Source organism: Mercenaria mercenaria, chromosome 9 (assembly GCF_021730395.1).
Source record: "Mercenaria mercenaria strain notata chromosome 9, MADL_Memer_1, whole genome shotgun sequence".
Lineage (NCBI taxonomy): Eukaryota > Metazoa > Mollusca > Bivalvia > Venerida > Veneridae > Mercenaria > Mercenaria mercenaria.
This window is the reverse complement of record NC_069369.1, coordinates 48,625,563-48,644,225: the sequence shown is the minus strand read 5'-3', so window position 1 is coordinate 48,644,225 and position 18,663 is coordinate 48,625,563. Positions and strand designations below refer to the sequence as shown.

The window sequence follows — 18,663 nt, the reverse complement described above, 5'->3', positions numbered from 1 at the left end:
TAAAAATACAATTCGGGGCAAGTACAATAAAGCGTAGATCTAAAAAACACTTATGATGTAACAGTGACGTTAAGCTAAAAACGTGTCCGTGTAAGTCATGCCCCTGGTCATACATGTATACAAACTTAGCTGTTTTATTGACAGAATATGAAATGAAGAAAAATATGCAAATGATACTATTAGTTACATTGTCGATATAACAAACCTGTAGATGTAGATGGTTTATCTTGACGAGTACTGTATACTGGAAATATGTTTGAATTTATCGTTACTAGACATAAACATACGAACGTTCATTCCACACAGGACACCATTCTCTTTATAAAATGATACACGATTTATAAAAAAAAAATATTGCTAGCTATGGCCGAAGTATACGGCCGAAGTTCAAACTTTAAAGTAACTTTCTCAAGTAACAAATATTCCAGTTTAGGGCTAATTTAAAATCTTTCCTATGTGTGTTTAAATAACGTTAATTAAAATGTTGCTTATTACCAATGGTTTAGTAGCATACGACAATTTTCGACAAAATGTTTGTCGGAATCATAACAGTATAACAGTAATCATTATTCAGCATAACAGCTTACAGACACATTTGCTTTTGACCTAGTAAAAAAAAAACAACACAATATCCATATCAAACGACCATCAACAGTAACCCGATTTGGAAAATAACATGACGTCTTCTCGCCATAAGCTCACGAACTTTACTAGGAGGCATAATAAATACAATTACTCAGTATTGTCACGTTTGAAAGCGATTGACGATTTATACACTCTGTGTTGTAATGTTTCGTAAGATCAGCGCTATTTTTTATATGTTCCAGTGACTGCGGTTCTCATGGGTCTGGAGAGGTAGGAAAGATTCCAGGAACTGTTATTGTTCACCTATCTAAGACTAAACATTCCCTTGGTACAGTATGACACTTCCTAATTTGTGTAATAACAAAAATATGTATCAATAGCTGTACACACTGCTTTGCTGTACAAAATGTATTGCTCTACAGAAGTATAATACTTTAATTAGCTGTGCTTTTCAGCGGATGTGCCGTCTTCATCATTTTTACTCCATTGCACAATGTACTGTACTAGCTACACTGTATATAAAGGTTTTATGTAATTTCTTTTGGTAGGTATCGATTTTGTTGAAGAGATGATAGACGGTGTAAAAGAAGTAAAAATTGATGGAATAGACCCTAATGGCGCCGCGAATGATGACAGTGAAATACAGGTTTGTGAAGAACTAATTCCTTCCTTGTTAAACTATGAGAAAGTTCACAATAACCATTGTTTAATCAACAGCCTGTGGCTATAAAACTGCATTTAGAGACTGTTACCCTTTAAGAACTACTCAGTCAGATTCTGGAGTACAAACATTTATCAATGGTTTTAGTTGCAGATGGGAATGTCCGGCTCGAGAGTAACTGCTTAGGTGGTAACGTACCTCTGTCGAGTAACCGCCAAAATAGTTACTCAAAATCGGATATCTTCATCAGCATAGATATTTTTTGCATATAGTATTTTTAAATAAAACGAATGACTTTCTTTGTAACATTCATTCCTATCGTACCACATGCAAACAAAGCGCGGGAAAACAATGCCCATTTGAATAGAATGACGTCACGACGTTTCAAGGTCGCAACTCGGTTTTATTATTTGTAGAGTAACGCTATGCAAATTTTCGTAAAATATTTTTTGAATCGAGAACTACTCTATAAAGAAAAAAGAGCAACTATCCAAGTATTTGACGTTTATCAGTTTAATACAACAATATACATGTACAGTTATTGCGAATATCTGTTATAGAAATGTAGTTCTATATTCGTCATTTACAACAAGAAAATCATTTGTCATTTTGAACACGTACGATAGTGATTATACACACTGTTCTAACTTTTAGAGATATAAGCATAATTTGCTTAATGCGTCAAGAAACTGTTCTGAGGCCTATAATCATCTTTATGTAGTGCTTCAAATTTCATAGATTGTCAAATTATAAAGTTTCAGTCATCGCCTAAATTATTTACCTAGCATTTCTCTAGTTTCATGAGTACAGTTATATATGTAGTCGCACTTATATCATTTAATAATAAACTGTATGTATCGATACATCTGTCTTCAGGTTGGTATGGCAATACTTGCGGTTGACAGGCACAAAGTAGAAGGGCTCTCACTTGAAGAAGTCTGCGGAATTATAGATACTTCATATATGGACAAACAACATGTGAGCATGAAACTTGTGCTTCGAAAACCAGAGAGCACGGACTTCTGAGTTTAAACTAGTTAGATTTTAATAAATAAAGTGGAATTAAATTTTTGTTGTCGTTTTGTTGTTAATTCTGATTTAAATATGCGAAACTATAAGTCCGTTAAAATGGTATGAAATCACATGAACTTCAAATTTGTCTAAAGCTTTACATTTTCACCCTACTAAACGGTCATTGATCAGGATACTGCATAACACAGAGAGGATTTCGTGCGTACATAACACGTTTTCCCTCTAACAATTTACATGGATAAACGGTTCGTTAGTTTGTATTATAAGTGCGCCTTCATCATATGATTTCTTCGCCATCTGGGCTTCCAGCAATGATTTTTTTCAGAGACAAATCACATTTTTTTTAAATATTAATATATACTTTAGAATTTCGTTTCTGTGGTTAACTCATCGTGTCTTTTTGTTACAGTTATGTTACAGTTACGTCAGATTGGGGTTCACCTGGCAGTGATACCTTTCATTTTTCTCAGTCATTATGTCACTTACACAGTAAACTTATAGGTAGTTGCATTCTTTCCATCTAACAAGTTCACGAGATATACCTACATGAGGCAAAGGTTGTTGTTTTTCTTATCACATGTATAACATTTACCTCATATAGAGCAAGTCCGGGTTTTTGTAAACCGTCTATATTTCACCACAAAACATCTGTTATAGACTTTTTATTGATAAAACACTGACATACTTATTACAAACGACAATATCTTACAATAAAGGTCATTACAGCACAAGAAGTGTATTAGGACAATATAAAGTTAACTATGCGGGACATATAAAGTTATAATAAATTGACGAAGTGAAAGAACGATGGTTTGTCAGATGCCCAGATATAGTGTGATATCAACAAACACAGACAAACACTTCAAATACAAGGAATACCTTGATGAACATAATAATATATCAACAGTTATATCATATCGTATTATTCTAGTAAATTAAATCTAATAAAATATGTCCCAAGGCCCTTCCACACAATATGCTGAAAGCGAAGGGATAAATTACTTGATTTTCATTGCCATTATCTATTGTTTGATGAAGCACAAATGCATTGAAGTTTATCAATAAATTCCCTTAGACATGCGGACTTGGGTGCATCGGCGCCTTATTGGCTTGTGCAAGGACATGATAATATCTATAAATCACTTTTGATCTTGTAGTAAAGTATCACTTCGAGCTATAATTCGTTGAATAGTATCATTAGACATTTATACCATAGCTCTATCAAGCAGTCCTTTGTTAAATAGTATAACCATACATTTATACCATAACCCTGTAAGTTATCTTTTGTTAATCAAATTAAACAGACAGTAACATCATAGCTCTGTATTTGTTTGTTTTGGGTTTAACGCCGTTTTTCAACAGTATTTCTGTCATGTAACGGCGGGCACCTAACCAGTGTTCCTGGATTCTGTACCAGTACAAACCTGTTCTCCGCAAGTAACTGCCAACTTCCCCACATGAATTATCAGAAGTGGAGGACGAATGATTTCAGACACAATGTCTTTTATCAAATCGACACGGAGAACATACGCCCCGACCGGGGATCGAACTGGCGACTCCGCGATCCGTAGACCAACGCTCTCCCTACTGAGCTAAGCGACGGGCTCACAGGTCTATAAGCTAACTTCGTTAAACAGTATAAACAGACATTGACATCATAGGTTTATAAGCTAACTTCGTTAATCATTATAAACAGACACTGACATCATAGGTCTATAAGCTAAGCTCGTTAAAGAGTATAAACAGACATTGACATCATAAGCAAACTTCGTTAATCAGTATAAACAGACATTAACATCATAGGTCTATAAGATCACCTCGCTAATCATCATAGGTCTATAAACTAACTTCGTTGAACAGACATTGACATCATAGGTCTATAGGCTAACTTCGTTAATCAGTATAGTTTAATTTATACATAATTTGTTTTAGGTGGATTGTGAAGCAAGTTTTACAACTTATATTAATCACTCTCGACACCTCATTATCTCTAAAATATTTTATCTTTAAACATGTGCTAGTATTTATTTCAAATGTGGGAAATCTGTATCAAATTGTCTTTTACTTTACTAGATATATAAAGAATTGTGTATATAGAGCTACGTTCATCATTAACTGTCATGCAGTAACAGTCAACTGTAAAAAAAAAAACTTCCAAATTTTAGTGGTAGTACACAAATATTTTGTATTCAACTATACATGTATTAAGTCTGTATTATGTTTAACCTTATGCGTACTGCCGAATACACATAAACATATTAATTTTAGTTTAACTGTGACTTTTATGAAGTAACTCTTCATATCTTTAGATATGAAATTTTATGTCTAGTATACATTCATTCAAAACCCTACTGGCCATATGTCAATAAACTAGATCTTTAACTAGGTCACTTGGTCAAATCACAGAAACCCTTATTAGCAATTCTACTTAATAATTTTAAATCTTTGTCGGAAGGTTTGTCTGTATGAAACGAAGGTGAAGTGCAGGAATCGGTAACCTTAGGTCGTAAACTAGGTCACTGGGATACATCAAAGAAAAACCTTACCCTAGAGGCCACATTTTCTACTTGATCTTAATAAAACCTTGTTAGAAAGTTTGCCGCTATGACATCCAGGTCAAGGTCAACAGGACAAATCATAGGAAGACCTAGGTAACACCCGAAGGCCACATTTTCTACCTGATCCTTATAGTACTTGGTCAAAATGTTTGTCCGTTTATATATGAACCTTACTCACTTGGATAAACAACTACGTTAGTAGGTCTGGTAATTGCAAAACTTGGTTAATAATCTACCTGATTTACAAAAAAAGCATGGTCAGAATGTTTGTCTTTATAAATTCTTGTTTAAATAACATCACAGAAATGTTCCCTCTTCGGATCATTTACCAAGTTTGTTCAAATTATTCCTGTTAATAGGGAAGAGACGCTTCTTCGTATATGCAGAGTACTATTTATACATATAACATACTACTTTCATGTTGAAATACTATTAGACTGTATGTTGTAAATTGTTCATATATGAAACTGAGATCTTTTATACCTTCAAAAGGTATTATCATTTATTTGTACCATAACTCTATAGGCCATATTTCAGTAAAGAGGATAGAAATACATTTATGTCATATTTCTATAATCTATCTACCGGTGTACAGTATAAACAAATATTTGTATCATAACTAATTAAGCTATCTTTCGGTAAGTAGTATAAACCGCTTTTATATCATATCCCTATAAGCTAACTTCTAGAAAACCGCGACATATCCGATAGTTTCATCGGCATAACAAGTAAATCATCGAGTCTCATAGGACTCATCTGGTAGAAGCTTGAATTCAGGGAAACTTTAAATCAATACTCTGCAAGCCACGGTTAGATAAAACACCAAATGTGCTTTATAATTTACCGCAAAGACAAATGATCGAATAATATTCTATAAATAAAGTATTTTCTTCTATAAAGGATAGACAGTATGTGTGTATTGTTCTTTTTTCAACTCGGAATATATAACTAGCTGAAATTTAGTGAAAGATATGTTCAAATAATTTGCAAAAAAAAGGCAAAAACGTAGTGCAAAAAAAATATTACAGACAGGATATGAGGGGTTTTCTTTCAAGATGTATCAATATGGAATACTTAATACCGTTTAGTATGGTAAGTCAATACTTTCTGTAATTTTTGCTGTTTTCTCGACAGAAATATTTCAATATCAGCGTAAGAAAAAAATGTTAAGGTCAATGTCATCATGACCCCGGTACACAAAGCTCAATCAAATGACAGCAGGATAATATACTTGTTCTAACAGGTCTCTTTTTTGTGTTTGCTGGGTTTAAAGTTACACCAACGCAATCATAGGACTTATAGTGACGTTCAAGTTTTTTTTTTGTGGTAGAGTAAGACCCGAAGTGCCCCTGGGGGCATTTTTCAGGTACGATCGGAAACCTGATAGAACCGCGACCACTCCGTGAGCCAAGATGGCTTCATCACATGAAGGAATACTACATCCCAAGCGAATTTTTAAACCCAAAGCGGTGGCCTTAAACACTCTGCCACGGAAGCCCCTAATAGGTCTTCGTGTTACTTTGTTGGCTCTTTTTTGTTTTTGCAAACTAAATTTCCAATCCCCCACCGAGACTGACATCAACAAATATATAACCAACGCAAGAAACACGTAACAAATGTATCAGCCACGTTTTCATCAGAAATAAAATGTATCATTCAATCATTTAAGGCATATGTTAAGACAACAAATCAAAACGCAATACAACACTAAATTTGACTGAGTCTGATAATGAAATATACACCGTCTAGCACCGGCTAAAAGAAAACATTAAATGAGCACCATGATCTCAAAGACCAGAAATAACAAAAAAAATCGACAAGATTGGGGCGATATCTAGCGGCTACGGCACGAAGTTTGAAGACTGCTATAATTATCTATAAATGCTCTTGGAGACTGCTGTATTACTGTGGTTTTTTTTTTTCAAATCCATACAAGTTTCCTTAAAAGCATACAACGCCAACTAGATTGGGGAAAATTCAGACAATAACAGAATATCAGAAAATGCATTCAGGACAATCTGTCCGAAGAAAATAGATGTTTAGCAAGAGTTAATACTAACCATTCTTATATGTATTTAAATGAAATAATCAAGACTTTATCTAGAAGATTGATTTACCATGTTTCCCTCTCAGACACTACATTCCTGAGAGAGTACATATAGATTTACAAGCTCAAGTCTTTCCTCAGGCATCGCACTACAAAATTGTTACTTAAATTGTGAAATGTATATCATATAGCAGAGTGATGATGCTATACTGAATAGCATTACATGTTACCAGATATTACCAGAATAAATTTCTGTTGGTACTTGTAAATTCGTCGCTTACCGTTATTTGCCAATCATAGTGTCAAATAATGCAAACAAATACATGAACCGGAAACTATGATCAATAAAAGATGAACGAAAGTAACCAAAAAAGCACAATACCGGATCCACAATAGCAATAAGCAAACTTGCATGAACAAAGTAATAAAACACATTACATGATCCAAAGCAAGATATACATCACCCAACCTGAACAAAAAATAAGCAAAAGCGCACACAAACTAAACGAAAATGGACAATAAAGCGCAAATAAGCATTAAAGCATCTAACATGAACAAGCAAAAGCAACGAAGCAAATAAGGTGGACCAAAGTACGATATGAAACAACTTACATGACGAACCAAAGTAAGTTCTAAAGCACACGGTAATGTCAAGTGGTATGTTGGCTGAAGTGCCGAATAATCTCTTGCAAAGGAAGTATCTGAAATTATAGCCATTCTCCTAAATATGCATATAAACCAAAAACGCGACAGTGTAAATGGTTTGATAGAGTTACAAGTTCTTCAGTTTAAATACCTTCTGAGCGCAACGTCCTTATTTCCTATTCTGTCAGATAAAGAACACAGTATTCAGACTTCTTTATTTGTATCTGTTGTCTGTATTTGATACAATGTATTTTGGTCTGTATTTGATACATTGATTTTTATGTCGACTATTTCTAAACTAGGACTTCGCAAAACTAATTCTGATTTTACGATTTTAGATTGGAATATAGATAAAATATACATTGACCTTTATTTACAAAGACAAATATAATTTCAAATTCAGTTCACAACCCTGGTAGAAAAAAAATCTCTTTAAATGCTGCTGTTCTGTTTGTGTTTTGAACTATATTTCGTGACATGGATAAAGAAGCCAACAGAAAGGCGACAAAGACAAATCGGTCGATGTGCAGATTGTCTGATTAACACAGAGAAGATGGATTTTTAAATTAATCAAAACATTGCGTGACAAATGTATAGTGAACTATCTAAAGTAATTGTCACGCAATTTACAAATGTGTTTATATTGGAATAATTCTTGGAATGCGGTTTCAATGTCTTATCACTTAAATCTGAATGTTATTTTATCCTGTAAAATCAGGTCTTGATATTACAATATCTACTTATTTTTCTCTGTTTCGCACAAATGTAGTAAGATAGAAATTGGTTCTCTATCGAGTTAGACAAGATTTATTCTGAGAATGCATGGCTGTCACAAAGGCTGAAATGTTTGTTTGTTTGTTCTTGGTCGCTAAGCATAGCAAATAAGCTTCTTAAAATAGACAGTTGTACTACCAGGTAACAATCTAAACATAGGGCAGTGGCTAGTAGACACGAAAAATATTTTGAGAGGTTTCTGCTGATTTAAACGCCCTAACCACAGTATCTGCTCTGTACATCACGCTATAATAAAACACAAACCTGAGTATCTGTAAGTTATGTATATCTCCCTCTCTCTTAGAGCTTCTGCACGTATTATGTCTGTAATACATACCTCTGTTAACATGCCCAGGCCTGAAACATAAATAATAACAATAATAAAATGTAGAGTTGATATCAAATGGATATCATACATACAATCAGATATGAATCAAACGACTATACTCCAATTATTTCATACAACGTAGATCATTTAGAACATAATATATATATATATATATATTATTTAAGATGTTACATGTAATATAAATACACAAATGTAACTTAAAACATAGTATAAGTATATATTGCATCATTGTGCGGCGGTCTATCGGTACGTATAGCGGCTAACATCTAGTGTTACATGTACAAGTAGTTGGCAAACTTTACCGATCTTTTACTTCAATCACTCTGTTACTTCATATTTAAGTACATGTATGAAACAATAATATATTCACAATATACGATACCTTATTTATAGAATATGAACCCACTGTACCCAATCTCTTTTGCCACACTGACTGCGCATCTGTAAATTACTGGCACACCCAAGAGTTGTAACTGTGCTGTAATGTTAATATCATGATATTCATGCAAGCAAATGGCAGTTGTAGACCTGCGATTACAAAACTTTACGCTGATTCTAGAATGACAAACAAAACGCGTAAAATGAATGAATACAGCAATTTCAACAAATTCTGAAATAACACAAATCCATAACATTATACGAATCCAAATTCGTTATCCAAATATCAGTTAACTCGATTATAGATACTAAAACACCTAATAGCTATTAACAACTTGCTGTGCTGTTCTAGTTAAACATAACCAAGATCACATGACCACAAAACAACAGACACTCGGGCCTCACTGGTCATCTAAATTAATGAATTCATGGTGCTTTAACGGCTTGTTGACAAATGACACAAAAATAGGTTTAAATGTCCTATCTGATGTGACGAGCAAACACATAAAATGAACAATATAATCAAAAATGTTAAAATGACGCTGCAACAAGTGTACAAAGATCTGCGCCTTTGCAATAACTGAAAAAGAATTTGCCACCCCTCTAATGAAGTTAGACGTTATAGTAGGATCTGATACTAAAATTGTAACTGGTAGAAATTATAATTTAATGTATAGAACATTTGCAATGACGAATTCATCCTGTATCTTAATTGAACGTGTTCCTTCTACTGTAACGTATCAAATGTAGATTTATCTCTCCATTTTCTACATCAGTTGAAACCGGCATGTTCCCGAAAGGGGAGTTAATAAGCAGGATCAATAGATAGGCAGTTTTCAATGATCTATAGGTGATTTAAAAGGAATCAATTTATCCATGCATAATTCATTTGTCATAGGTGACAAAGGGGAATTGAATTATATGCTGTTTCAATTATTGTACATGTATCTTTTAGGAAGTTAGTCATATTGTATAGTGTTGAATGTACTAATGATATAAGATGTGTTAGTGGTCTCAAATATCATTAACGATAATCAAATATTGCTGTCAAAAATTAACTCGCTTAATCAATTAAGTATGAATAGTCGGATACGTAATAACGTCTAAATATGTATTAAACATAGAATTTTAACAGAATCTTTTGGAATAAATTTCCAAAATAAAATCTTCCTATGAGATAAAGCAACAAATTCTCTTCCTTACTGTCATCACTTTCTAGTAAAGTTTAAAGGACCAAACAGAATAAAAGCGTGCCATATTAATTGCGTGCGTCTTCACTTTCTAGTGAAGTTTCAGGGAAAAAATACACCAAAAGTGTGTTATATTAATTGCATGGCAGACATTTTATGAATATGAATTTTAAAAAAAAACAGGAAGGAGTCCCAGTAAACTATATACAGCTCGTAGACATAACATAGCTAGAGTTCTTATAGGTCGATCTTCTTGAGGAGATGTTGGTTTATTATGAATAAACTAGAGAAACTGGTGAGGACTTCCCAAAACAATGACCACCATATAGAACTGCAATACTATTGAAAAACAACGTTAGATGCACCCATTTCATACGTATTAATTTTGAGCCTTCATCTAGTAATTCATACATACTCAAACGAAAACTGCTAAATACTTGTATATAGTGGTATATGTGTAATTTATTACTTTGAATAAGTTTCATATCATATATTTTTATTCAATTAATTCAGTAAATTCAGAACTGTACTCATATCTTAATATATACATTCCTAGTATTCTTTATTTATTCTGTAGACAAACTAAATCTCTTAAAAAACTTTTCAGAACCATTCTCTCAGACGTGTTGTTCACATGCAAGACAATTGTCAACTAAAAAGCGTCTTTATTAAGGAAGTCTAGACTTGCAGTTTAATAATGAATTGCAAAACAGTAGGAATATCTACTAGCGCATCCACGCATTAATTTACCGTATATCTATTAAATTCAATGTCAAGGACGTCGTTAACTCTAAGATACACAGCTACTAGTCATGTAACCGATAATACTATGCCGGAATTGCGGCAATATCGAGCGATGCTATCGGTTAATTCTACTCATTTTACACAGTCACTAACTCTCTCAAATAACTGTTAAACGGTCAAGAAATCAGTTCATGAAAAATAATCCATAATACCTGGAGCTATATACTGTCATGCCGTAAAGTAAATAAGCACTTGCTCAAAAGGGACCCTCCTAGAGTTAGTTGCAAGCAATATTTCGGGTCCCGAATTCGGTTCAAACCCCGCTACTTTCTTTGTACATAAAGCATATAAGTACATAATCATGTATAAGAAATGTCCGTTTTTGGAACTCCCTTTAGTATGTATTTCTATCTATCACAAGGCACAGGAGAACCCCTTGCGGGTATAAAAAATAATCAATAATACCGTAAAGGAAATAACTATTTGCTCAAAAGGGACCATCCTCAGATAACTGCAAGCAATATTCCGGGTCCAGAACTTGGGTCAAAACCCTGCTACTTTCTACGTACATATAGCATATTTTTATATATCATCATGTATCGGAAATGCCCGGGGTTTTTTTATAACTCTATTTAGTGTTCCATTGCTCATCCGTTCAAAGTCAAATTTAAAAAGGTTAAGTATTCTGGGAAAGTGCTAAGCTATACTATGATACCATACATATGTATTTCTACCTATCACAAGGTCCAAGAGAATCCCGTTCGCGTATAAAAATAACCAAGCACTGAAATAGGGAAGGCACTGAACTAGAGCTATATACTGTTATACCGTAAAGTAATAATAAGTATTTGCTCAAAAGGGACCATCCTACAGTTGATTGCAAGCAATATTCCGGGTCCAGAATTCGAGTCAAAAACCTCTAATTTCTACGTATATTTAGCATGTAAGTATATAATCATGTATAAGAAATGTCCGTTTTTGGAACTCTATTTAGTGTTCCGTTGCTGACCCGTTTTAAGTCAAATTTAAAAAGGCTATGTATCCTGGGACAGTGAATGTGCTAAGCTATAGTATGATACCTTTCACATGTAAGCACGGATGAAACGTCACCGAAGTCAGACTTTTATAATATTTATGAATTTCTCTGGCTTCTTTTTTTCTGCTGTCACAATCTCTATTTCCGGTCAGTGAATTTTATATGAATGAGTTTCATTACCTTAGTTATAGAATACGTCATTCTCTTTGACATTTGCTTATAGAGTTAGCAGTCGGTATTTGCAGTTTGCATGTGAGCAGCATCAAGACATTAACTCTATTTATGTCATTAATGTCATATGTTTGTCTCATAATCCGTATTGAGTACTATTTTGTAGGAAAACAGGTCCTTCGTATATGAGACTTGCCATTATTCTGAAAATTTGTCCCTGGCTAATTCGCATCTAAGACTGCTAATAAAAGTTCATTCACAAATTCACTTAAGGGGAGGAAAGAAAACTCCGACAGGATTATTATGTGATTTTATGAGACAATGACCGACATGAATGTTTGCAAATATTACTGAATCGGGTTTAAATGTAAATATTGTTCAGGTGTGTTTGTTGAAGTTGTTGCTAATTACTTTTTTGCATTATGTCTGTTGAGGATTTTATAATACAAAGTGTTTGTGAAGATAGTATTACTGATATTAGCCTCACTGAAATTTGAATTTGCACATACAAAATTATACCCCTTTTGATTTGCTGAAAAGGATAAATGTGAACATTATTTCGCGATCTGCTTTGTTATATATAAAATGGTCCCTGCTAAAAGTTTGATCTTAGACATAAGAACAAGAGAAACGACTACTGGGTACCCTTGAAATAAACCAAATGCCCTTGGGCTTCAAGATAATCATTATTATCTCTTGCGCTCAATCAATGTTGGCATCCCAAGAGTGTCTGGACATACAGTTTACAAATGAAAAGAAATAACAAAAATTAATCAAAATACTCAAAGGACATACGGCCTCGTATTGATGGTCGCATTTACCCACAAAGAACATCATATAATTTGATAACGCTCAATAAATGGTTTGAGCAGAATTTATCAGCAACATCAAAAGAACTGGTATTTTCAGATACAGAAAATTCTCCTTTATATTATGTCAAAAAATGATTTAATAGAGTAAATATCTATAAACGAAGGGGAAGAGTAAAAAGAGGAAACGCTGCTTTATGAAATCAGACAGAAATTTTGAACTCTGTACAAGCGCCTGAAATAGAATGTTAAAAATATTAAAATGCCAATGACTGTTATACTGGACAATTATCGATGGCTCTTTTAGCTCAGTCTGTTTCAGCAATAATTTCTAGAGGAGGGCGTCTCCCAGCACAACCTGGTGTCAAGTCTAGTTTGCTGTCGCGTCTTTTAAGAAATCAGACGAAATTCGTTCATTATAATATGAGCTTTATTGTTCAGGAAGGAAGAAGTTTCCTTCTTTAAACGTTGTTTGTCTTCGTACTCTACGACAAGTATACAAAGTATGTCTACTTATGACCGGACTTGATATCTATTCTCCTCATGGGTGGACTTGATATGTGTCCATTACAATGTGAATTCTTGGGTTGAGTCAATGTGCGGTATGTTTGTTTCTATAGTTTGTTTTTCATGACAAGAAATAGCAAGTTTTTAACTTTGAAATTCAAGCAGACTGGAAAAACAAACCACGTCTGCCAACTGATACTGTATTTATCAGCCCCAGTCTGTACGTTTCTGGCGTACGTTTCAAATAAGCCGTATATAACCAAGTAACAGCAAGCCGTATCTCTAATTAAATCCATAAAAATATCCTTAGGAAGCATAGAACGCAACCAAAAAGATATAGCCACCCAGTCAGCATATTTAGTAATCTTGCTGAAGAGAGGTCAAATACTTGGTCCTAATGTCTATTAGTGATTATTTCATCACTTAGGTGGTACGTCTAGCCGAGACATTTTCTGTCGAAAAATAAGAACTTTTCTAGTACGCAAGAGGTATTAATGGAAAGTTTGTTGCCAGGAAAAACACATAGCAGACAAATTTTAAGTTGAAAGCATTGATTTACGTTAGACTCTGCCAGCAAAACAGAATCGTTGATTTAGGTTGACATTTTTTTTGCGATAACTGCCTTTAGGACAGACAGTTCTTGAAGTAAATTCGTCTTGTTCTTGATTAAAAATAAATAACTAAAGAATGTGAAACAAGCCACTGAACTTCTTGCGGACAATTTATCTACCACTGGAGGGTTTCATTAGCTTATTCAATTAAACTTCCGTTCCAAATAGCAAAACGATTTTTCTGTACCATCAGCATAAAGTTAAACATTTAAAATTACTTTGGTGTTACCTAGAAATTGTTACCTGGCCCTCAAGTCGTAGCACATTTCAGGTTTTTTTGTTGTTGTTTTTTTCATTTTGTGTGACTAAAATATGCAACAATATACAAAAATATCTTAACTTATTTGCGCTCCAAATGACTTCTTCATTTACTTATATGCCGAATGTGCTAAATTATCTTAGCTCTTTTTCTAATCATTGTATGTTGTGAGTAAAATATTTCACCTTCAGTAAAATTGTTCAAACCTGAAGGAAAATGCGAAAGGGGTGTATCGGAGTAATATAACTACTAAAAAGTTAATACTTGCTATAGAGCAACATTAAAATGCATTTAAGTATTTACTATGAAAAGTATTAACGATTCAACTGATTTTGACTACAAAAAAGACAAAATTGTTATATAATGAGGACAAGACATGGGTAAACAGTCTTTCAAACATTCACAGTAGGACTCAGTTATAAAGAATTTAATATTGGTCGTAAAAGAAATGAAAATAATATTTAAACATTTCTAGTACAATGTTTTTATGACATTTTCTCGATTCAGGTAATTGATTTATAGTGGAATATCCATGTCTTACATCAATGAGAAAAAAAGCCTCGCTATATTTAATTAATTTTATTTCTTCAAGACAAAGTCATAGCAAAACTAACACAAGTAAATTATTCCCTATCTTTTTACGTAATTTATATTTAAAGCATTATCGCAATATGTAAAGATGTCAACAAAGGGGGAATAGGATTCTAAAACTCCACATAGAAAAGATGTAATTGCTGTAATTTTATATGCAAGCATAAACATTACTATTTAAAGCCCTTTCTTCGTACCATGCCGATGTAAAAGATTCACATACAATGTTAAAGGAACTCATTCTGGTATATATACGGTCACGATAAAAACAGTTTCAGAAAGAGGTTGAAACAGCTACGATCTTCATATCACCTTAATACTAATTTAACAGCATTACACTTTATCACCTTATTTACCTTTACCTAATTTATTTTTACGGTTACATATTCAGTTACCGTGAATTGTTTACAAAACACTCCTGGTCTCATATAAAGACATAAAGAGTCGTAAAAACCATATTTGTGCAATTAAGTCTGAAAATGCCCGCAGAGCCTAACTGTGAATGAATAGCTACCTTAGTTTGGAAAACAATGTAATAAAGAGGATATCTATCTACTTTTTATTATTTAATTTTTATTTTTATTTTTTCTATTTTTTTTAACAGCTTATTCTAAATATGTCGTATTTTATATGTTCGCATTAGAAATCTGGATATTGTAGAATATATCAAAGAGCTATAAAATAAATGTATTTTATAGTTCTTTGAATATATGAGGATTTATAAAAGATTTTAGATGGAAAGAATATGCTGTTCTCGGAAATACTGTTATGTGAACATACTAAACCAAATAAATGCTTAGTATTTTAAATGATTGTCCTTGACCGGTTACTAGCATACGGGAAATTTTCTAAACGTGTAAGATGATTTAAACAAAGCATTAGATACTGGCCCTGTTAAATTTATTAAAGCTACAATTTACACAGAAATACCTTTTGAAAGCCTAAAAATATTAACAAAAGTGCAATTCTTGGATGTAGATATCTTGTCCCAACTCTCTCTCTCTTTCCAAATCTAGTTAACAAGACGCTTATCAGCGATTATTCGATAGTTGTTTATTGGAGGGCAATTAGCACAATTTACACAGAAATACTTTTTGAAAGCTTAAAAACATTAACAAAAGTGCAATACTTGGATGTAGATATTTCTATAAGTATTTAAACATCTTGCCCCAACTCTCTCTCTTTCCAAATCTAGTTAACAAGACGCTTATCAGCGATTATTCGATAGTTGTTTATTGGAGGGCAATTAGCACAATTTACACAGAACTACCTTTTGAAAGCTTAAAAATATTAACAAAAGTGCAATTCTTGGATGTAGATATTTCTACAAGTATTTAAACCTCTTGCCCTTACTCTCTCTCTTTCAAAATCTAGTTAACAAGACGCTTATCAGCGATTATTCGATAATTGTTTATTGGAGGGCAATTAGCACAACAGGGCCTCAAATTAATATTCTCTCAGTGAATGTATATCTAATAATAATAATAATAATAATGATTTATAAGAATAATATTTAGTCACAAATATAGCAAACATCGATAAGTTTGTTTTATTGTCAAATAATATCTGCCAATGTCGTCAAAATGAAAAAGGTCATACCAGTGAAAGTGAACTTACCTTTATCATATTTATTTATTTATTTATGTCTCATTCATTTACAAACATATAAAATTACATACAGACTAAAACAATTGTAAATGACCGTTCTAAATAGAACTATAAGAGACAATATACATACTCACATTTAAAAACATACCATATAACTTATAAATTCATATTAACTTAATTAAGAATTAAAATATAAAATCATGTGTACTATATTCAATATCATTTATGAATAAAATTCATCTGGTATGACACTAAATAAAAGTTGACAATGACCAAGTAACTACATGAATACATCTATGGACGTTGTATGACTACCCGAATGCATGAAAGTTGAGTAACTGACCGAGTGAGTACATGAATGTACGGATGTTGAGGTAAGTAGCCGAGTGGGTACATAAATACATATGAAGATGATGAGTAGATGACCAAATGAGTACATGAGTGTAAGGATGTTGAGTGAGTACATGAATGCACAAATGCTGAGTAGCTAATCAAGTGAGTACATGAAAGTACAGATGTCGAGTGAGTACATGAACGCACATATGCTGAGTAACTGACCAAGTGAGTACATAAATGTACGGATGTTTAGGTAGGTGACCGAGTGGGTACATGAGTACATGTCCAGATATTGAGTGGGTGACCGAATGACTACACGAGTGTGTGGATGTTGAGTGAGTACGTGAATGCACTAATGTTGAGTACCTGACCAAGTAAATACATGAATGTACAGATGCTGAATGAGTGCCAGAGTGGGTACATAAATATATGTACGGATGTTGAGTAAGTGTGTGTATGTGTGTGTGTATTCGGGTTAAACGTCTTGTTCAACAATTTTAAGTGACTAAAAGAGTACATGAGTGTACGGATGTTAAGTGACCAAGCGAGAACACGAGTGTACCGATGTAGAGAAAATAACCGAGTAAGTATATAATACCTGTATTAATGTTGAGTAAGTGATCGCCTGATTATATTTTATATTTATTCATTTCTATAGTATCATCTATGCAAATAACTTCTAATAGAATATAGCATTGTGCATATCCGTTCTTAAGATACAATAAAAGGTCATTGTGTCATTCCTTTCTAGTACACTATAATTACTTTTGTTAAGTATTTACAGACTAACACTTAAGAACATAATAACAATGTTTATCTTACAGAGAGTAATTGTTACATATTCTGAAGAAAACAGCAAATACTGTCTCTTAAAAACTAGTTAAAACAAGGAGTGTAAGACATACACGTGCGATTGCTGGATTACAACAGAATGGGATTAAATCAAATTATTGTGTTTTTCAATTTTCAATAAAAAGTCGCATAAAGTTTGCCTTCTCCGTACTTTATTTTAAAACATTGAAATGACCATGTTAGCCAAATGTTTTTAAAATATTCGGCAAGCAATCAAATAAAAATTTAGATGAGTTAACGCCTCATTTTTCCTAAAAGTCTAATTTGAATTTGTGCACATTTCAAACAATTTTTAACCAGATTTTGTAAGTTTAAAATTGTTAACGTAGACCAGATAAAACCGTGCTTTTCTTCCTAAAATATGGCAAAATTAGTAACTTAAATATATTCCTAAGTAAGTTTCTTTTTCTTTTTTTTCTTTTTTTGTTGTTGTTGTTGTTATTATTATTATTATTATTATTAAGTTTGAAAAACAACAAATATTTTTCTTGTCTTGAAAAAGTTTTACCTTTAGAATTATCACACAGTTGATGATGAAACACACTGTTTCCTCTTTAACTCTATATTGGTACAGTTGTAAAGCTGACTGACTTTCCAAATAACAATGACCCTCATTTATTGATACTATACTGTCAAAGTTACTAGCCCATAATTGTGCAAATCAAGGCCCACTGCCTTAATCAAGGCCTATAATGTCAAGATCACACAGTTCATTTTTATGTTTTCTTATCTTGGTCATACCTATCATCTTACATTGAGTTGAATGCGTTCTCTACTGCACACAATTGTTGCATAACGTAGTCAATGTCAGGTAAGCGCCATAGGACTATTATAAACATCTTGTCAATTTCTCTGTTAATCTTGCTTTTACAATTGACGGAAACGTTCTATATCATTTCTATGGTGTCAATTAATTGACT

The 18,663-nt window shown here is 33.0% G+C and overlaps 2 protein-coding genes across 8 annotated transcripts in view; both read left to right on the top strand.

Moving 5' to 3' along the window:
* LOC123547069 (uncharacterized) overlaps positions 1–2,317 on the top strand; it is a 29,006-nt gene extending 26,689 nt beyond the window's left edge. For all 7 annotated transcript variants that reach the window (XM_053551357.1, XM_045333843.2, XM_053551356.1 and 4 more), the window contains 3 exons: positions 828–913; positions 1,134–1,231; positions 2,123–2,317. In XM_053551357.1, the coding sequence (XP_053407332.1) occupies positions 828–913; positions 1,134–1,231; positions 2,123–2,272 (334 nt within the window). In that variant the 3' untranslated portion in view covers positions 2,273–2,317. The remainder of the gene's footprint in view (positions 1–827; positions 914–1,133; positions 1,232–2,122) is intronic.
* A 3,178-nt stretch (positions 2,318–5,495) lies between these two features.
* LOC123547947 (monocarboxylate transporter 9-like) overlaps positions 5,496–18,663 on the top strand; it is a 45,879-nt gene continuing 32,711 nt past the window's right edge. The window contains exon 1 of the mRNA XM_045335192.2: positions 5,496–5,928. The gene's annotated coding sequence lies outside the window, so the exon portion shown is untranslated. The remainder of the gene's footprint in view (positions 5,929–18,663) is intronic.